This window comes from Mastigoproctus giganteus, chromosome 14 (genome assembly GCF_048544385.1).
Source record: "Mastigoproctus giganteus isolate SK-2022 chromosome 14, ASM4854438v1, whole genome shotgun sequence".
In the NCBI taxonomy this organism is placed as follows: domain Eukaryota; kingdom Metazoa; phylum Arthropoda; class Arachnida; order Uropygi; family Thelyphonidae; genus Mastigoproctus; species Mastigoproctus giganteus.
Window position 1 is genome coordinate 120,508,796 of NC_143588.1, and position 23,336 is coordinate 120,532,131.

Consider the following 23,336-nt stretch of genomic DNA (forward strand, 5'->3'; position numbering starts at 1 on the left):
TAAGGGCAGCCAGAATTTTAAGGCATCATAATTTAAAGTAATGCCCAGATCCAATCAAAATTTCTATATTCTATACAAACGAGAGCAGTCAATTTAATTAATTACCTTCTTTACGAACTCTCTCCGTTCTGAAAAAGATTTCATTTTCTAGAATGTGCCTCACCTAGAGATATTTTCATAAGCACTGTTCTTCCTAATTGGCATTTGTAGTTTCACACTCTTTCCAAACCAGTCTGAATACATGCCACAATAGTCACTACCCATTCATTGCAACTCCAAACTCACAGAACCAGCTTTCCTTTTTTTTCATTTTTCACCCCCCCCCCAAGGTACAAATTTCCCAGGTATGATGACAAGCTGGTGCTTGCTACCTAAGGACTCTAAAACAGACATTCAGGTAACACTTGCGAGGTGATAAATGGACTGAATTCCAGTGAAGTCCAGTCATTCTGTGACAATCAGATCCTCTGCTTAGATCTTCACCTTCATTATAACCCTGGAACCCCAGTGTGCAAGTCTAAAAATGCTACACCTAGTATGCTGGAGGTGACCACCCAGGGGTGAAGCAACATAAGCAGGGATTGAGGTGTGGTGTCTACACCACACAGAGGAATGATGCCTCTTTATGTTACCAGGCACTATTAGGTGGTAGATGACTCATCAACCAGTGCAATACCAGCACTTTGCTTACTGGAGCTCAAAAGTGTTGAAACCCATGTTTAGTCTCTAGGGCAAAGCTCCAACAATTCCCCATCTTTTCCATCATGCAGTATGACTGATGTCTTTTAAAGTTATGATTGGCATCACTGAGAGATACAATCTTCCTTACATTGAAGTACAGCACTAAAACGGTGTTCACAAGCCAGCCACTAGATAGTCCACCAGACAGAACCTACTGGTAACTCTCTAGGAGGCATCCAAATCAGCTAGTGTATAATCTCGCTGCCTTTATTCTGCCATATAGTGACTGGAGGGAGTCCGAGGAGTGTGTATGCAGTTGGGGGGGGGGAATTGTCAAGGCCACATTATGTCAAGGAGTTGGGTATATTCTTGTTGTGTGTATGCCATATTGAAAAATCTCATTACTTCATAAAAACATACCCCCTCTACTTTTACTTTATAATTGTGGAAAACAGCTTTATATAATTCATTACCAATAATATTTACATTATAAAGTAAAACTCACCGACACTGGCGAACATGTCCCGTCCACCTCCTGCTCGACTAAAGGCAATATCATACACTTCTTTATCGTGGGCAATTAACTGAGTCTTTACATGACCTGAAACTCTTCCAAGGACTTGTCCAGTCTAGAGTAAAAACAACCACATAATATTCAAAAGGATAGTTTTTTTTGTTATAAAAAAGAAAAAAAAAGTATTGATTGGGGAGGGAGAACAAAGGCATGCACCCTCTCAATGGATGAGACTTTCATGAGATGACCGTATATTTTAATAAACTAATTTGTAAAATATACCACATGAAGGGTACAGGAGACAATTAGGATTCACTAGATAGCAGTTATCAGAATTCAAAAAATATAATTTATCTGCATTAGTAAGTAAATTTACTATTCCAAATACTGAAAATTTAATTGGTAAATTGATAATGCCCTTTGAAGAACACAAAAATGTTTGGATTCTCTTTATTTTAATCAATGAAATTTGTTTGCTACTGCAGATAATAAAACCTTGGAAAATCACAATATGAATAACAATTTTTTTTTTTTTTTTTTTTTTCACTGTGCATCAGTAGTACTCTGATTGTTATTGCCTGCAAACCAAAGAAATTCTGAAATAGTCTGGTTATCCACACTAGTGCAATAAGTTATTTAAACCACTTTATTGATTAAAAAAAAGTTAATAAACTGACATAAAATACCAGATACAACTAAAATTTAAATAAACAAATTGATTAACATAAATTTATAATTAAACTATTATATTTTTTATATATTTATTAAATATATAAAGTTATAGTATTTTAGTATTTTTAGATATTTACATATTTTACATATACAGGCTGACCTCGATTAACGCAATTAATTCGTCCCGCGAGCGTATCGCGCAAAATGGAAACGCGTTAATCGAATATAATAATCAATAGGAAAAATTATAATTTGTCCTTGACCTTCTGGAATGCTCATAAAGAATTTTAAAAATACCTTCTAAATAACTTTTTAACTGTATACAATGTAAAAGATAATGAAAATAATTATGGAATTAAATGTTTATTGCATAAAACAGCGGTTCCCAAACTGTCCGCCGCGGAATATTTTAAATTTTCAAGGGAAACAGCGATACTCCACATCTATTGGACACAGTGTGAACTACTAGCTCGAGGTAGTTCCCAGTTTCAGCATTTCTTATTAAGTTGTATGGACCTAACTATTAAACGGAACTGGTAGGTATTTCTTTTGGTCTGGGTGCGCCTTGAAAAAATTACTGAGACACTAAGGGCACCGTGAACCGAGAAAGTTTGGGAACCTTTGACATAAAATACACAATGAAGAAATGACTGTTGTGGAAATATTTGAACAGTGTTGACTTTCTCTTTTCATCAATCAATTTCTGATAGCCGACAATCTTCTCTGAGTCGTGGCAAAATAAATATCACAGAAAACCTCAAACCTTTTGTTTGAGGTTCTCTGCGATACGAAAGATTTCATCTAATTCTTTTACCGTTATCTCCTTCGCAGTAACATTTTCATCTGGCTCATTTAAAAATTTGAATTTTTATGCAAGTGTGCATTGACTTTATTAGCAGGAGACAAACAAGTAACATGTCTGCTTCCGATGGTTGATGGAACACACCAAGGCTGGCAGCAGGCAACGTTTGTTTATTGAATGTACGACTCGCGGTAAGCTTAATGCGCGATTCAAATCTTTTTCAACACTATCGCATAAATAATAAAAAAAAAGATCGCATTAACTGGAAATTTGCATTGTGTAAAGTGAAAAAGTGGTGTAATTTTTCAAATAGAGTTAATTGAAAATTGCGTTAATCGAACTCGCGTTATGAGAGGCCTGGCTGTAGTATTAATAAATATGTAGTATTTTTTTATTAAATGTTTATATCATAAAAAAAGTGATACAAATATTTAATGCACATAATAAAAAAAAGGTTCACATAGAATCTCTGTATAAACAAACATTCTGGTCATCTGGGTCACGCACATTACTTTCTATTGGTTGCAGGGCAGATTTTCAAAAACATTTTTTTTGTCTCAAGATTTCAGCAGAACTACTTTTAATGCTGGGCATCCTTATATTTTGCTAACTTTAAATAAGTTCAGTGTGCAATCTCTTTACCACTTTTAGGTACATCTGATTCTTTTGGTGTTACAACCAGGGATAAAAAGAGTATTTTAAATCATTATTCTATAATGTTAAGAAAATTCCCTTTTTTGATATTTAACATTATAACTGAACCTTTTATAATGTTACATGATCTCATATAGCAGGAGTGGGCAACCACCTCTGGTCTTGATGAAAACAGCACACTGTAGAGGCATTGACAAGATTAATTTCTGAAGATAATCAACTGATAGTTCGTGGTTCCAAACATGAATTATGGCTTCCTGAAGTTCACAAGGGGTCTTTGGTCCTTGAGGTTGTCACAGATATTCTCTGAGATATGGCAGACAAGCTGTACTTGCTACCTGGAAGTCTAAAACGCTGATGGAACTGATATTCGGGTGACATTAAAGTCAAGTGGACCCAATTTCAGCAAAGTCCAGATGGTGTGTGACAGCCAAATCCTCTGCTTGCATCTTCACGATGGTGGGCCCGTTAGTAAACCTGGGTATAATCTCCATGCATAAGCACAATGTGCTTGTGCATGGAGTGTGGCCAACACACCACACCACAGGGAGGAATGCAGCCCCTTTGTGTTACCATGCAATACTAGATGGTAGATGACCCTCATCAACCAGTGCAATACCACCACTTTGCTTATTGGAGACTTGAAATGGTGGAACCCATGTTTAGTCTCCAGAGCTAAGTTCCGGTCAACCCTTCCCTATCTCTTCCATCATGCAGTATGACTGATGACTTTTGAGGTTAATGGTGGACATCATGGCGAGATCCAATCTTGCTTACATTTTGAGGGCAGAGCTCTAAAACGGTGTTCCGGATCAGCTAGTGTATAATCTTGCTACCTCTATTCTGCCAGATAGTGACTGGAGGGAGTCCGAGTAGTGTATATGCAGGGAACATTGTTGGGGTTTTTTGGGTTATATTCTTATCATGTGTACGCCATATCCAAAAATTTCATTATTTCATACAGCATTTCCCCTCATTTTTTTCTTACTATTGAATACACCACACCATGAATTGTCACACTAATAAAGTATGCTTATCTGTGAAAAGATCTAAACCTCCCAAACACTTCCTAGTTCATTTCACAAATATACGTGGTCTCAATTCTAATCTCAACGATGTCCATTTCCACTTGCAGTCTGCCAAACCCCCATGTACTTTTTCTGACAGAATCTCAGTTATCGGCTGATTCAAATACTGCTCATCTCAGTTGCCCAAATTATTCACTGTATGATTCCTTTTGCCTCAAAGGTGGTACTTGGGCATATGTCTGTTCCGCTATTCCCTGGAAGAGACTTGGTAATTTGGAATTTCCTCTTTTCGATCTTCTCTGGCTTAAAATCTCTCTACCTCATTGTGTCGAATTCATCTGTTGTCTCTACCGTTCTCCCAACTCCACTAATCACTTGGAGCTCTGACTTCCTCTCTTTGCATATTGACTTTCTCCAGTTCAACTTTCCTAACAGTGAGGTAATTTTCCTTGATGATATTAATGTTCACAACTCCAGCTGGCTTCTGTTTTCTAGTCACACTGACCCAACTGGTCGAGATGCTGAGGCTTTTGCAATTACTAATGATCATGCACATATTGTTCATTTACCTACAAGAATACTGTACAATCTCATATCCAGCCATGCAGCCAACACGCTTCATCTTTTTCTCACAAACAACCCTTCTAAGTACACAATCGAAGTGAGTGGTCCTTTAGGCACCTCAAATCACAATTTGATGATTGTCTCTTCTCAATGGAGCCTTTATCTCATGGCTATTCCCAATTTCGCATTGTTTGGCATTACAAGAATGCAAAATGGGATGACCTACAAGATTTCTTTTCCTTGGTCAGTTATCGTTTCAAAACTTCTGATGTCAATGTTTGCTCAGATCGTGTCAGTGAAATTAGTCTTGTAGGAATGGAATCCTTTATTCCACACTCCACTTTAAAATCTCATCCTTTATCTAAACCTTGGTTTTCCAATAAATGTGGATAAGACCATATCGAGTAGCCTTGTACAGGCAAAGTTTTTATGGCTCAGGAAAACAGAGTTCTTTTCTGTTTTATTAACTTAAATTGGCAAATTAACTTATTTTCTAGAGTAGCTTTATATTCCTAGTGACAATACTTAGTTTAAATTTTAACTTAGATAGAGATTTTGTAGGTTATTACTTAGTATAGGTAGGGGTTTTCAATCCATGTGTTTTACGAATTTTGCAGAGTCGGTGAACAGGAAGTTTTTTAGCTATATTTAGCCACTTTATTGACTAATTGTTATAAATTACTAAAAATTATAGAAATCTTATAATACCACAAGTATTGGACTAAGATATGGAATAGCAAGTGCTTAAAAAAACGGTACTCACCTTTGAATAAATCTGCAATGATTTTTTTTTTTTTTAAAAGAATGGTAATTAAATCATTTAGGTGGGGAGGTAGAGTAAAGAATTAAGGAGGGTGTTAAAGGTAATTTAACGGAATTTAAAATGGGCCCAAGGAAGTAGAAGTGCACATCTCCAATCCTAGGTTGTCATTAAAGAAGGAAGAAATCATTAAGAGTGAATTATAAATGGATAATATAGTATGACAGAGCCAATAGTCATTACGAAGGACTTTCGTTGGTTATAACGTCTTCAGTTGGCAAATTGGGAGGGAAGTAAACGCGTGCGGAATCAATGGGGGGGTATCCCCCCTTAGTTGATTCCGCTATTACCATTATTAAACTCGAATCCAGCCACAAAATTCTTCACTATGAAGCACTTATTATTGAATGGTTCCAGCATCATGGGAAGCACAGACAACCTTTAAAATACAGCACGCATTTAGTTCCCGCCCAATTTGCCAACTGAAGACGTTATAACCAATGAAAGTCCTTCGTAACGACTACTTGCTCCGTCATACTATATTATCCATTTATAATTCACTCTTAATGATTTCTTCCTTCTTTAATGACAACCTAGGATTGGAGATGTGCACTTCTACTTCCTTGGGCCCATTTTAAAATTCCGTTAAATTACCTTTAACACCCTCCTTAATTCTTTACTCTACCTCCCCACCTAAATGATTTAATTACCGTTCTTTCAAAAAAAAAAAAAAAAAATCATTGCAGATTTATTCAAAGGTGAGTACCGTTTTTAAGCACTTGCTATTCCATATTTTAGTCTAATTGTTATATTAAATCATTTTCTATAAGTAGCTTATAGACATAGTCAAGATCCTTTGTTTATTCTGAATTGAGACAGTGAGATTTTGGAAGTTAAGTGTCCGTAGATTTACCATTCGAGACACATCTAAATTGCAGATCCTTTGATCCTTGTGTTTGAAGTTCTGAAACTGACCAAGGCATTGGGAGGAACCCTTCCTGTAATTAGTATTTATCCCTGGTGTTCAGAGAGCAGAATAAACAGGCAAAGTAATTACCACGCATAGTAAATCTTCTGCTTCAGTCACTCCAAAGCATGCAGTTTAGTTAAATTTATGGTTTTGAAGTACATTACCATTTTCACAACAACATTCTACCCTTGTCTATTGCTGTGTTTCTATACAGTCAATAGAACCTATATTTTGTCGTTGGCTGTGAATAATACATTTTATAATCTTTTTATGTGTATCTCTTCTGTTTTTGTTTGTGGTGGGGAAAATTTGTTGCAAAGTTACTTGAAGGAGTAACTTGGGAAACAAAACAAAAGAATTTAGCCAATCACAGAGAGTTTCATTTGCTTTATTGGCTGAAAAAGAAAGTTCTGCAGCTGTTATCAAGCATCATGTACTATTATTCTACATTTTCAAGTTTCTCAGAGAAAGAAAAACAGTGTCAACCAGCATGATTCGTTTTCTTCTAACTTGTGATAGAAACACTGAAGATTTAAGTAAATAAATTTATTATTCCAGTTTTTATTAGTTTATTTTACATGTGGACCATTCACAAATTATGAATGATCCATGAAGCTGGCGATCATCAAACGTCCAGTTTTGATACTAATATACGTTATTCATTGCTGCAGATTTATTTCTTTTATTTATTTTTTAAAATTCCTTGCATTTTGTTACAATTTGACAGAACTTTTTGTAATTTTATTACACTGATGTGAGCAATTTTTTTCATCCTCATTCATTTTGCTTATTTTTAAATAATAATCATAAAGTAGACAATTGTTTGTAGAACTGCCATCCTCCTGGTATTCAATTCTTTGTTCGGAAAAGTGAAAACTAAAAACGAAAACATGTCCGGTTTATTTCAGAAATAACAGGTAATATGTTGTGCTTTTCTTTCTTTCTTTTTTTTTTTTTTTTGCTCTTCACTTTTTGGGGTTAACAGGGAAGGGCACAGCCCTTGACCTGTGTTTGCATTGGGATAAATTTGTTCTAGTTACGCCAATGGATTTACCATTTTATTTTTATGAAGGTTTATTGAAACCTACCGCAATGCATAATTGAAAATCTAAGATAATTAAGGTTTTATAAAATCTTTGAAATTATTTGAATCTTTCAAATTTGATTTGTTTTATTATTATTTTTTTGTCTACAATTGTTTATTAAAGCTTTTTTTTAAGATGGCTACACCATGTAAACAGAGAAAGGTAGATTTGGAATGCCTTTCAAGAAAAGCGGACAAATGACTATTTTGTGATAGAAAGAAATAATAAACCAATGTGTTTAATTTGTTTACATCTGATTTAGGTTAACAAAGAACATAACATCAAAAGACGCTATACAACTAAATGCTAATTATAACAAGTTTATGGGATAAGAAAGGATGATAAAAATCAAAAATTAAAAAAAAAAAAAAAAAACATTTAAAAAAACAGAAAATGCTATTTTTTACAAATAGCAAGAATCAGAAGCTGCAGTGAAAGTAAGCTACATAATTGAAAAAAGTTCAAAGTGTTTTTCGGATGGAGAATTTGTTAAAGAGTGATGCTAGCTGGAGTGGAAATCATATGCCTTGAAAATAAAAAGAAATCCGAAAACATAAGTTTATCACGACAAGCAGTAACAAAGCAAATTGATGAAATGTCAGCCAATGTAAAACAGTCCGTACAACAAAAAAATTTCTGATTTTGATTATTATTTGTTGGCTTTTGATAAAAGCACTGATTTGGTGGATACAGCTCAACTATTTTTATCAGAGGAATAGATAATTTTAATGTAACAGAAGAACTGTTATCACTTACTCAACTTAAAACAACAATGGGCCACAACATGTTTAATAAGACAAAAGAAGTTATGCTAGAATTCAAACTTGAATACAGTAACTTAATCGGAATATCCACTGACAGCATAAGATCTATGGTAGGGAAGAACAAGGGCGCTTTGGTATATTTGAAAAAGAACATGGGCGAAAGTTTATATGCTGAAAAATTTATTTTTTATTGCATAATTCACCAAGAAAGTCTATATTGAAAATGTGATGAATGTTGTAAAATGCATCAAAGAAATTAAACCTAATCCTCACTTGGTTATCGTAAATTTATGGAACTACTGAAAGACGTTGAATCTGAGTATTCCGATTTGACTTATTAATGCACAGTTTAATGGCTGTCGAAGGGAGCAATGTTAAAAAGATTTCACTAATTGAAAGACGAAGTAAAACTGTTCTTGGATCTCAAAGGAAACTCAGTTCCTGAGCTAAGTGAAGAGTGGATCTGTGATTTGGAATTTTTAGTGGATATCACTATTCATTTGAACGAATTAAATGCAAAACTGCAAAAAGAAAACCAAATAATAACTGAACTATACAGAGCTGTGCGAGCATTCAAAAATAAATTGCTACTGTGGCAAAACCAATTTAATAATAATAATTTCTTTAACTTTCCTATGTTTAGCAGTTTATATAAGAATACGTATGAAAAACAAAAATTTATCAATATTTTGAAAAATATGCATCAAGAGTTTGAAAAAAAATTCATTGATTTTGCCGATAAAGAGACATTATTTGAAATATTTTCATTGCTATTCACTATCATTGATATATAACAAAATTCCAGATAAATATCATATGGAAATGCATGAAAAAAACAACTGAAAACAAAATTTATGGAATTATCTCAACACAAATTTTATACAAATTTGAACCAAGAAGAATTTCACAGGTGATAGACAATGCAAAGAAAATTCTGTCATTATTTGGAAGCATATAACAGATGTGAACAATTTTTTTTTCAAAAATTACATTTATAAAATCCAAGTACAGGTCCTGAATTTCTGATATAAATTTAGAAAATACTCTGCACATTGCAACTACAAATATCAATTCACTGATAAAAAATAAACAGCATCAACCTTCTTATTAAATATTATAAAAATAAAATATTGCAATTTTTGTTAATGGAATTGTATTTGTATTTTACTATAATTGTATTTTTTATTTTATTTTGAATTTGTATTTCATTTTTATTATCAATAAACTTAATTATATGTACTAGTATGTATAAATATTAAAATAATTAACATAAAACTGTTTATGACAATTTTTTTTATTCTACATCATTTTAATAATCCTAAAAATCGTGGAAATCTAAAAAAAAAAAAAAAAAAAAAAAACTACGTGTGCTTTGCAGACATTTTTATTTGGCTCACCATTTAAAAAGGTTGCCCGCCCCTGTTATACAGGGTGTTTCAGTTAAACCTTTCAGAACTTCTAAGAGGGGTAGGGTACATCCTGACAACTCGAAATCATATAGCAATGTGGGGTCGGAAATGCTTTCCTGAAGCGGTATTGTACACAGAAGTCGTCGTGCGATGTCGTGCAGCACAGATTCGATTTTCGGTCAATGAATGGGCCGGTATTATGGGAAATCACCTCATCGGACCTTACCTGTTACCGTGTCGTCTAACCGGACCTATCTACTTGATCTTTCTGCAGCAAGTATTGCCACAACTTTTGAGAGATGAACAGATTTTTGCATCGACGCAACAGACAATGTGGTTCCAACACGATGGAGCCCCTGCCCATTATAGCGGAGATGTTCGTAACTACTTGGATATCACATTTGGTCAACAGTGGATCGGACGTGGTGGTCCCGTGCGTTGGCCTGCTCGGTCACCCGACCTATCATGTCTTGATTTTTATTTCTGGGGTCATATGAAATCGCTAGTTTATGACACTCCTGTTGACAATGCTGAGGAGCTGGTTGCAAGAATCGCAGTAACTGCCGAAGAAATTCGAAATTCGCCTGGAGTATTCCAGAATGTTCGGATGTCCATGCGTCGGAGATGTGAGGCGTGCATTGTAGCCCGTGGAAGAAACTTTGAACACTTACTTTAATCCATGTACCTTTTGCTTCTTTTCATGTATTATTAAAATGATTTCTCACTTACGGTCTCTTTTCTTTATGGTGCTTCTGTGTACAACACCGCTTCAGGAAAGCATTTCCGACCCCACATTGCTATATGATTTCGAGTTGTCAGGATATACCCTACCCCTCTTAGAAGTTCTGAAACGTTTAACTGAAACACCCTGTATAGCATTATTCCAAAGATTCTACTTGGTAAATAAAGTTCGCCTAGCACATGCTCTTGTAATATTTTATGATATATCTGCTAGAAGGAACAATGTAAAGCAGTACTGTTTGAAGTCCAACTTCAAACTCACCTTTTTTTTGTATTTATTCATAGGATGGATTATAAAAATATATTTTTTCTAATATAATGATAAATTCAAAGCATAAGAATTAAGCCCATAAGATAGCAACTGAAAACACACAACATTTAGTAAGCACTTTTAGTAAAGAATTGTCAACAAGAATTGCGGCCTTTTATCAAAGAGGATAGAAGCTTGTATTTTCAGAAATGAAAAAAATACTCTTGCAGGCTAAACGAAATGGAGGGCAACATGTTGGTCAACATAAGACAAAGGAGGAGATTGAGGGCAAACCCAGGAAGTGTGCTGCGTGAGACATACTTTTTTCCTGCAGCTAAAATTATGCATTGAGTCGATAAATACACAAAACGTTTACAGCCCCTGAAAACAGTTAAGTTTTGAAAAATTTACATTTTTTTATACTTAATTAATATACCAAATTGTGTTTAATAGTTTTAATATTTATAAAATTTGTAATATTTAAACTAATGAAATAGTTGTAATATTTAAACTAATGAAAAAAGTAGCTTGAAGGTTCTAGTTGTGTAACTTGGCACAATTTTCACTTTTAGCCAATAAATTAAAAAATCATTAGTGTTACTTAGAGATCAGTAGATAATAGCATAGCATGTACTGCATGACCAATTTGGTAATTGTGTTGCATTGTTATACTCTTACCACTTAGTATTAGTATAAGCAATGGCCATATCTATGGCTTATAGTGCACAAGCCAAACAAAATAAAATAAAATAATAAATAATAACAATAACATAAAAAAATAAAATAAGAATAAAATAATAATAGGAAAAAAAATTAATAAATAAGAGAAAAGGAAATAAGACAATGTATGCATTTCCCTCCTCCTGTAGGTAATTATCCAGCTGACCTTTGAATTTCCCCAAACTGGCAGCCTACCACCCATGTAGGCGACTTATTCCAATACTTTATAACTCGCTGGCTAAAATAGAACTTCCTGCAATCCAGTCTAAACATCTTCCCCCATTACTTGAAATTATAGCTCTAGAATCATTTATAACCGTGAAAATTTCATCCTCATTCATTTTACTTATCCCTCTCAGCCCTCTCTAAGGTCCCTAGTTTCCAAACTCTGCATCCCACATATTCGAAGTCTTTCCTCATACAGACACTCTTTTGTGGATCTCAGTAGGCGATTTACCAGTCTCTATACCCTTTCAAGAAACACAATGTCTTTCTTTAGGTGTGGTCTCCAAACCTGAACACAGCATTCCAAGTATGGTCTAACAATAGCCTTATACAATGGGATTATGACGTCATTATGTCTACTAGCGATTGTTCGATACATCATCAATAAGACACCATGGATCTTCCTCGCAACCTGTCTACAATGCTCAGAGAACTTAGTCTGACCATATCATAACGCTCAAGTCCCTTTCCTCCACTACTGGCTTTAGTTCAACTCCACCAAGTGTATAACTTATTTTGGGGTTACTGTTCCCCATATGTAATACCTTACACTTTGCTGGATTGAAGCATCATCATCAGCCATTTTCAATCCACTACAGGATGAAAGCCTCTCCAGCAACTTTCCAGTTCCTTCTTTTTTGTGCAATAGCCATTCATTTACTACCCTCAAACTCATGAATTTCATCTGTCCATCTCCGTTGTTGTCTTCCAAGTTTTCTCTTAACTCCTCTTGGGTACCATTCTGTTATTTTCTTAGTTCATCTGTCATCATGTCTTCGAGCTAGGTGTCCTGCCCATGACCATTTTAGTTCTTTCGTTTTGATAAGAAGGTCCTTTACTTGAGTATGCTGCCTAATCCATTTGTTTCTCTTCTTATCTAACGGCCTGATTCCCAATATAATTCGTTCCATTCTTCACTGTGTAGTTCTCAGCTTCTCTTTCATTCTTTTGGTGAGTACCCAAGTTTCACTTCCATAAGTCATGGTGGGAAGTATACATTGGTTCATTATTTTACATTTCAGACAAACTGGGATATTGCTCCTCAGTATGTGACTATATTTCCTGAATGCTATCCATCCAAAATTTATTATTTTGTTGACTTCCAGCCATTTATCATTATTATAGCTAATGACTTGTCCCAAATAAGTATACGACTCCACCTTTTCAATTACTGCTCCTTCAATCATTATATCCCTTTCTGTGGCATACTTGTTCATCATTACTTTCATTTTAGCTATATTCATCTTTAGTCCAAAAATCCTTACTAACTCATAACTGATTCAGATTTTCCTCTAATTCTTTGGGATCATGGCTTATGACTACAATGTCATCTGCAAATCGTAAATGGTTTAGGTACTCCTCTCCTTTCTGCAACCAGTCTTAATCTTCTGAAAGTTTCCGCAAGGGCAGCGGTAAACAACTTTGGAGATATTGTGTCTCCTTGTCGAACTCCTTTCTGAATTTTAAATTTACTATTGTCTTTGTCTAGTCAAATAAAGGAGATAGCCTTCTCATATATTTTCTTCAAAATCGTAATATATGGGGTATCTATGCTTTGTCTTTCCAGTGCCCGAAACATTGCATTATGCTGTATTGAGTCAATGCCTTTTCATAATCCACAAATGCCAGACATAATGGTGTTTTATATTCATTTGCTTTCTCCATTAGCTGTGACACAGGAAAAAAGTTGGAAAAAGCGATGTGTTTGCCATTTTATTTACCTAATTGTTATTTTATATTGAACTTCATAAGTAGCCATATAGTTCTAGATACACTGGTTATTTTTATTTTTAATTTAGATAACAGTTTTTGTAGATTACTACATAATATATGTAAAACCATTGTTTCATTTAAATCTTGTAGCCATTGTTTTCGTATAGAGTGGTAGAGAACTGAAATTTTTAATTGTGGTAACTAGGTAGCTCTAACGTAAAATTATATAGCGTAATTCGCATTCCTGCATTTAGGATTCTATTAGAGTGTGTAGTATTGACAATTAATTAATTAAATTTACTGATCTTATTAATTTAAAATATCATGCCCCAGACTAGAGCAAAAAAGTAACGGGCACAAAGTGGCAGGAGTGCTGTGACTCGGAGGAGAACTGAGGTGGGCGATTTTCCAATGCATCACAGCCTAAAAAAAATGTGCAACTTGTGAAATGTTTGCCAAACTCTAGAACGGAATATGATCTAGCCAAGGAGAATGTCTTTGTGTGTGCCAGGTGCAGAGTGTGTCTAGAAATTAGGCATGAACTTAGCGTTCTGATGGGCATCTATGAGAGCTTGTGGTGTAGGGTAGATGGCCTCGAAGAAATTAATGAGGGGCCCCGTCAAGCTCTCAGCTGCCCAACTCAACACCAGAGCTCACTGGTTTGGTTTAGATTTTATTGGCGAATTGGCAACTAAAGCTATAAGGTGCAAAGACCAGGTGATACATAAAAATTTAAGCTTTCGGTGACTTAATTAGTTAGGTCACCATGTCAAGATATAAAATAACAAAGTTATAAAAATGTAAAAAAGATAAATCAATATTGATGGTTCAACAGTTGAGGATCCTGCTCAGGTGGCTAACAATCTAAACGAGTATTTTGCATCTACATTCACGCATGAGGAGTTATTCAGGAAGGAGAATGATGTAGGTAAAGTAAACATTGGCAGTGAGCTGGATGATTTTGTAATAACTGAGAGGAAAGTGGAGGAGAGATTGTTGAGGATAAACATAAAAAAGGCACCTGGGGTAGTAGTAGTAGTAGTAGTGGCACTTGATGCAAGAAAGCAAGTGTAGGAGCTTATGCAGCATCAGCCAAAAAAAAAAAAAAAAAAAAAAAATCACACCATACCCTCCAATTGCCTGTCCAGTTCCTCCTTAAATTTATTTAACCTATCAACTTCCACAACGACAGATGGAAGTTTGTTCCAGCAATTAACCACCCGCTGGCTAAAGGCAAATTTCTGCACATCTATTCTACATCTATCCTTTCTTAATTTGAACTTATGTCCCCGTAGGTTCGTATTCTGAACAAGTGGGAGGATCCCATCAGAATTCAGCGTGCTCAACCCATTCAAGGCCTTATAGACCTCAATCAGATCACCGCGCAGGTGCCTAGTCTCCAGCCACTGCAATTTGCAGAACTTAAGCCTCTCTTGGTAAGAGGATCCCTTCATTCCCCTCACTAATCGTGTTGCTCTTCTCTGTACACGCTCAAGCAAATCTACATCCTTCCTAAAATGAGGCCTCCAGACCTGTACGCAGTACTCAAGGCGTGGCCTGACCATTGCCTTATACAGAGGGACAATCACCTCCTTTTCCCTGCTAGCAAAATTCCTATATATCATTGACAAAACTCCATGACCTGCCCTAGCAGCCTGTCTACATTGCTCAGAAAACTTCATATCTGACTGCACAATTACTCCCAGGTCTTTTTCATTTTCTACCACCTTAAGTGTAGTACCACAGAGTTGGTACGTTTCTCTGGGGTTACTTCTACCCATATGCAGTACTTTGCATTTGTCAAGGTTAAACTTCAGTTGCCACTTCTTAGCCCATCTGCCCAAATTATCTAGATCCTGTTGCAGTAGCACACTGCCATTACTGTCATTAACAACCCTGCCAACCTTCGTGTCATCTGCAAACTTCGACATTAAGCCTGATATACCTTCATCAATATCATTGATAAATATACAAAACAACAGTGGACCCAACACCGAACCCTGTGGGACTCCACTAATAACATTAGTCCACGAAGAGCAGCACCCATTGATTACCACCCTCTGTCTTCTCCCACTTAACCATCCTTTTATCCATTGTAGCAACTTACCCTTAATACCATTCTGCTCCAATTTGTACAGTAGTCTTCCATGCGCAACAGTGTCAAAAGCTTTCCTGAAATCCAAGTATATGATATCAAAATTATTTTTTGCATCCAGTTCCTTTGTGACCACATCATAATAACCAATCAAATTTGTCAGACAAGACTTTCCCTTAACAAACCCATGCTGTGTCTGAATTATTGCTGCAGTCTTGTCTAGATGATCCTGCACTGCATCTTTAACCAGTGACTCCATTATTTTACCCGGAACAGAAGTTAAACTAACTGGTCTGTAATTATTCGTGTCACCCTTCGAACCTCCTTTGTGAATTGGGGATACATTTGCACATCTCCAGTCCGTGGGAACCTCCCCTGAATCCAAGGATGCTCTCATAATTATGGCTAAGGGTTTGCTTAGTTGCTTTGCCGCCTCCTTTAATATAACTGGATAGATCCCATCCGCCCCAGGTGCCTTTCTTATGTTTAACTTCAACAATTTCTCCTCCACTTTGCTCTCAGTTATTACAAAATCATTAAGCACACTGCTACAATTTGATAACCTTCTTCCATTTTCAAACTGTAATGATTCCTCACGTGTGAATGTAGATGCAAAATACTCATTCAGTTTGTTTGCTATCTGAGCAGGATCATCAACAGTCGAACCATCGATGTCAAGTGGACCAATCATATTTAGCCCCTTCCTTTTAGAGTTTATATAAGTAAAGAAATCCTTGCTGTTTTTCTTAGCATCTTTTGCCAAAGATTTCTCGTAATCCGCCTTTGCCTGCCGAACCTCCTTTGTGACCTGATTACAGACTAGCTTATATCTGCTACAGGCTTCTGCGTCGCCTGATAATTTATATGCATCCCATGCATTTTTCTTCTCTGTCACGAGTCTCATTAGTTCATTTGATAACCATTTAGGCCTAAACCTTGAACAATATTTCTTCATCGGTATGAAAAGTCTAGTAGCTTCCACGATTAATTCCTTGAATGCTTCCCACTTAGAATTTACTGTTTGTAACATCGTCAGTCGATCCCACTGTACAGAATTTAAAAACTGTCTGAGACCACTGTACTCCCCTTTACGGAAGCAAAAACCCTTTCCTTTACCCCTGACGGTAGTTACCTCTTTGAGTAAATCCCACTTCAGCACACTGTGATCACTGCCTCCTAGTGGTTCCTTTATCTGCAAATTCTTAATACACGAATGATCACTGCTGATAACCAGATCAAGAGTATTACTTTCTCTGGTTGCCTCTCGAACATGCTGCTGCAGAAAACAATCATCCAATAAATCCACAAAAGTCTGACTAGTGTGTGAGTGACCAACCCACAAGTTCCAGTCAATATCTGGGAAGTTAAAATCCCCCATTATAAGACATTCTGATTTACTGGCCCACTCTATTTCTTTGTACAATTGTTCATTGTACTCATTCGAGTCATTAGGCCTATAACACACTCCTACTCTTATTTTTGCTTTTGCAGTGCTTATGTCACACCAAACTGACTCAACAGTGCACTGTCCATCTATATCAACTGGATGCACTTCTTTTGATTTTATGTTTTTCTTAATTAACAGCATAACACCTCCTCCCTTTCTGTCCTGTCTATCCTTTCTGTACACATTGTACTCCCCAAATTCCAGTTCTGCATTCCTTATATCTTTGTGACACCACGTCTCTGCTATCCCAACAATATCCGCCTTTGATGTCTTGACCAACACTTCAAATTCATCAAATTTATTTACTATACTTCTAGCATTGGTATACATGCAAGCATACATGCTCCTATGCCTATTCCTTGTTACCCTAACACATCCCATATACCCAACTATTAAAGGATGACTGCCATCCGTCCCTGAAACCCCCAACACCCCTCGCTCCAGGTCGCTACTTATTCTAATAGAAGTTGTGCAAGAATCACCTTCACCTCTGCCTGCGGTTACTGTTAAACTATTAGTCTTTGTATCCCCCCAAGCTAGCAGTTTTCCGACCCACCTAACACTGCCTCGATAGCATCAGCAAATATTCTTGCACCCTTTCTATTTAAGTGTATCCCATCCCTGTAGAAGCAATCTCTCCTGTTAACAAGTACAGTCCAGGCTGAAAAAAATTCTACCCCTTGAGCCTTGCACAATCTTTCCAGGGCCGAATTGATCGACAAGGCTCTCATCATATACTCCCTCCTATCGTGTCTGGGCAGAATTGCAGACACTTTTAAATTCAACCCTAATTCTCGGCTTTTTTTCAACAGTGACCTGTACTTGTTGAGTAATTCTGCCGGTCTCCTACTCTTAATATCATTAGTGCCAACGTGTACAACTATATCACCTTTTGTGCCCTTGAAAGATGATATCCGCTCTACAACGTCATCAACCTTTGCCCCTGGCAGACATACCCTGGTCCTGTTCCACCTATCCTTTTTACATAGCATGTTCCCCGTTTCCCTGACAATAGAGTCACCAACAACTACTAGTTCCTGTGGGACCAGCGCATTCTGCCTTGGGGGTTGCCGCTGTGTTGCGTGATGACCAAGTGCAAGCTCTGGCGTTGATGTGGGCAGCTGAGAGCTTGATGGGCCCCTCAATTTATTTCCTTCGAGGGCATCCACCCTGTCCTTCAAACTCTCATATAGGCCCATAACAACGCCGAGTTGTCGCCTGATTTCCTTACACTCCTTACATCGCGCACACACAAAGACATCCCCCATGGCAATATCATGTTCCGTTCCAGAGAGTTCGGCAAACATTTCACAAGTTGCACATTTTTTTAGGCTGTGACGTGTTGGAGAATCGCCCCCCTCAGTTCTGCCCCGAGTCACAACACTCCTGCCACTTTGTGCCCGTTGCTTTGCTGCTCTAGTTCGGGGCATGGTAGTTTAAATTAATAAAATCAATAAATTAAATGTCAGTAGTATTTGAATAGAAACTATGAAATAGAAACAGTGAAGCGTATTACTATATAATTATGCGTTAGAGCTACCTCAATTAAAAAATTTGAATTCCCTACAAAAACTTGGAATTCCCTATATACAAAAACAATGGCTACAAAAATCGAACAAAAATAACGGTTTTACCTATCGTAAGTAAAATCCACAAAAACTCTTTATCTAAATTAAAATAAAAAATAACCAGCGTAACTATAACTATATGACTACGTATTAAGTACAATATAAAACAACAATCATGTAAATAAAAGGCAAACACTTATCGTTTTTGCGGAGCCTGTAACTGTCAGCTGTAACTTTTAAATAGAGTCAGCGCCCTCTCAATCAATGGGTGGATGGGATCTATCCAGTTATATTAAAGGAGGCAGCAAAGGAAGTATGCAAACCCCTAGCCATAATTATGAGAGCTTCTTTGGACTCAGGGGAGGTACCCATAGACTGGAGATGTGCAAATGTAACCCCAATTCACAAAGGAGGATCAAAGGCTGACACAAGTAATTATAGACCTGTTAGTTTAACTTCTGTTCCAGGTAAATTAATGGAGGCACTGGTTAAAGAAGCACTGCAGGATCATCTAGACAAGAATTCAGTTATAGCTCAGACGCAGCATGGTTTTGTTAAGGGCAGGTCTTGCCTGACCAATTTGATTGGATACTATGATGTAGTCACAAAAGAACTGGATGCAGGGAATAACTTTGATATTATATATTTGGATCTTAGAAAGGCTTTTGATACTGTTGCACATGGAAGACTGCTGCACAAATTGGAGCAGTGTGGCATTGGAGGCAAATTGCTGCTATGGATAAGGGGATGGTTGAGTGGCAGAAGACAGAGAGTGGTAATCAATGGACACTGCTCAACGTGGACTAATGTTATTAGTGGAGTTCCTCAAGGTTCAGTGTTGGGTCCATTGTTGTTTTCGGTGTTTATGAATGATATTGATGATGGGATATCAAGTTTAATGTCTAAGTTTGCAGATGATACAAAGGTTGGCAGGGTCGTTAAGGACACTACTGACGCTATGCTGCTGCAACAGGATCTGGAAAGGTTGAACAGATGGGCTGAGAGGTGGCAAATGAAGTTTAACATTGACAAATGTAAAGTACTACATATGGGTAACAGTAACCCCAGAGCAATGTATCAACTCTGCGGTACTACACTGACAGTGGTGGAGAATGAAAAGGACCTGGGGGTAATTGTGCAGGCAGATATGAAGTTCTCTGAGCAGTGCAGACGAGCTGCAAGAGTAGCTCATGGTGTCTTGTCAATGATATACAGGAATTTTTCTAGCAGGGATAAGGAGGTGATTATTCCCTTGTATAAGGCAATGGTTAGGCCACATCTTGAGTACTGTATACAGGTCTGGAGGCCTCATTTCAAGAAGGATGTAGAGCTGCTGGAACGGGTACAGAGAAGGGCAACAAGATTAGTAAATGGAACAAAGGGTTGCTCTTACGAAGAAAGGCTTAAGTTTTGCAAATTACAGAGTCTGGAGACTAGGCACCGGCGAGGTGATCTGATAGAGGTGTATAAGGCTTTGAATGGTTTGAGCATGCTCAATGCCAATGGGATTCTTCATCTTTCTCAGAATAATCACCTCATATGGCATAAATTCAAATTGAGGAAGGACGGATGTCGGATAGATGTGCGGAAATTTGCCTTTGGCCAGCGGGTGGTTGGTTGGTGGAACCGACTTCCATCACTTGTTGTTGAAGTTGATAGCCTAAACAAATTTAAAGCTCAACTGGACAGGTATTTCGAATGAATGGAGGGGTGAAATGGGAGAGGGTTGTTTTTTTTTTTTTTGTTTTTTTTTTTTTGGCTGATGCTGAATAAGCTTGCTTTCTTGCATCATATGCCTCTACTAATGCTAATGCTAATGCTAATGCTAAGAAATAACAATAACATGTAAATTTTAAATACAAGTAAAAAACTTTATTGATTTAAAATACAGTAATACCCCGAAGTTACGCGATAGGTGGGTCCGATGAAAATCGCGTAAGTCGAATTCGCGTAAGTCGGGGTACAACTTTGCATATAAATACATATAAATTTTGCTTAATTGGGACCAAGGACTAACAAAAACACTAGTTTAGAAGAAAAATATTAATAAACTTGCAGTTCTTTATACATATTAATACAAAATATGTATTAAAAAAACAAATGACTTACGTTAAAAAGTTATTTCGATGTCGATGGCTTCATAAAATCTAACAAATTCGTCTGACGACACAGCGCCTTCTTTTTTTCACGCAGAATTTCTTCGTAGCAAGCTAATAATTTTTTTATTCCTTGCTTTGTAGCTATAACGTGTTCTTCGTTGGAGTCTATGTTTTCTAAAATTTTTAAGCCCTTTACAATTGAGATCTTTTCAATTTTCAACCTGTCAAGTTTGCAATTGTCATGTGCTTTTCGCAGTTGCTTCATTTAGGCCTGTAGCACGTGCAATATCACATGGTCTTTCATTTCGCTCAAAGCGTTTCACAATTTCATATTTTTTCTCTATCGACAGAGGCGGACTGGCCATAAGCCTTACCGCGGAAACCCCGGTGGGCCAGTGTGATTTTGGCCATAAACCATAGTGTGAGGCCACTATAAATTTTCCCGGGTACGAATTTTTGATCGAGTCCGCCTCTGTTTATCGATAATTGCTTTTCTTTTTCTCTCTGAATATGCAGTGTCTTCACCAGGACGCTTCCTTTTCACACCTTTTAATTTTACTAATTTTTAGGGAATAAAGCACAATTACAAAACGAGGAGCACGCTTGATACGCATAAACAAAGCTGCACGCATGTAGCAACTGAATAAACAACACCATAAAAGGCAGAGATACACTATTAACACCTCACATTTCTAGGGGTTACTACCATAAAACAATAAAAATCCAGTTGCGTTTCTGCTAGTGGAATCTGTTATAAACTGGTAGTAAACTCGATCTAATTGCATTTGCGATTATACCGATAGCTGGAATTGTGTTGGTTTTTACGTTATTATGGTGAAATGTGTTTTTCCCTTCACTGATATAAAAAACATAAAAGCAGCAAAGTTGAATTTTGTTCATCTTTCGCTCTCAATCTCCGCCGTCGCACCGGATATCGATAACATATGAAAAACGACCTTGAAGATAGTGGGCAGCAGCGTTGCCAAACGAAAAAATCAAGAACCGCGTAACTCAGAGTTCGCGTAAGTCGGGGTAGCGTAAGTCGGGGTATTACTGTAGCTAAAAACAGGAGACAGTCATTGTCGGATAAAATCTGACTGAGTGTATATGGCTCAGTCAGATGATTAAAAGCGGCAAAACGGATATTGCTAATATCTGGACAGTCAATTAAAATGTATCTGATTGATAAAATTGTGTCACAGGACTCACACATAGGAGGATAATCAGCCCTCAGCAAATATGAATGTGTCAAATGACTACGTCCTATGCGGGTGCGGGCACCAGAGCTCACTCCTGAGCATCAGGCAACACAGCGGCAATCTCCAAGGCAGAATGCACTGGTCCCACAGGAGTTAGTTATTGTCGGTGACTCTATTGTCAGGGAGATGGGGAATATATTGTGTAAAATGGATAGATGGAATAGGACCAGGGTGCGTCTGCCAGGGGCAAAGGTTGATGACGTTGTAGAGCAGATATCATCTTTTAAGAGCACAAAGGGTGATATTGTTGTACAAGTTGGCACTAATGATATTAAGAGTAGGAGACTGGCAGAATTACTTAACAAGTACAAGTCACTGCTGAAAAAAAGCTGTGAATTAGGGTTGAATTTGAAAGTTTCTGCAATTCTGCCCAGACACGATAGGAGGGAGTATATGATGAGAGCCTTGTCGATCAATTCGGCCCTGGAAATATTGTGCAAGGCTCAAGGGGTAGAATTTTTTTAAACCTGGTTTGTACTTCTTAACAGGAGAGACTGCTTCTACAGGGATGGGATACACTTAAATAGAAAAGGTGCAAGAATATTTGCTGATGGTATCGGGCAATGTTAGGTGGGTCGGAAAATTGCTAGCTTGGGAGATACAAGGACTAATAGATTAACAGTAGCCACTGGCAGAGGTGAAAGTGATTCTTGCACTGCTTCTATTGGAATGAGCAGCAGCCTGAAAAACAAGAGTTATTGCGGTACAAGTAAACACATGGGTTGTGTTAAGAGTAGCTAAGAATAGGAGCAGGTGCATGTATACTTGCATATACACCAATGCTAGGAGTTTGGTAAATAAATTTGATGAATATGAGGTATTTCTCAGGCAGATATTGTTGGGATATCAGAGACGTGGTGTCACACAGATGTAACGAATGCAGAACTGGAATTTGGGGAGTACAATGTGCATAGGAAGGATAGACAGGATAGAAGGGAGGAGGGGTAATGCTATTAGTTAAGAAACACAAAATCCAAGTAAGTGAAGCCAGTCAACATTGCTGGACAGTGCAGTGCAGTGTCGAGTCAGTTTGGTGTGACATAAGCATTGGGAGATCAAAATTGAGAGTAGGAGTGTGTTATAGGCCTAATGACTCTGATGAGTATAATAACAAACTGTACAGGGAAATAGAGTGGGCCAGTAAATTACAGAGTCTTATAATGGGGGATTTTAATTTCCCAGATACTGACTGGGAATTTGTGGGTTGGTCACTCACACATTAGCAAGGCTTTTGTGGATTTATTGTTTTCTACATCAACATGTTCGGGAGGCAACTAGAGGGAGTAATAATCTTGATCTGATTATCAGTAGTGATT

General features: G+C 37.0%; 1 protein-coding gene across 5 annotated transcripts in view; it reads right to left on the bottom strand.

The window, feature by feature from the left end:
- Positions 1 to 23,336, bottom strand: part of wap (DDB1 and CUL4 associated factor wap) — a 270,305-nt gene that overhangs the window by 136,806 nt on the left and 110,163 nt on the right. For all 5 annotated transcript variants that reach the window (XM_090388983.1, XM_090388979.1, XM_090388980.1 and 2 more), the window contains one exon: positions 1,187 to 1,310. In XM_090388983.1, coding sequence (XP_090245109.1) covers positions 1,187 to 1,310 — 124 coding nt within the window. The remainder of the gene's footprint in view (positions 1 to 1,186; positions 1,311 to 23,336) is intronic.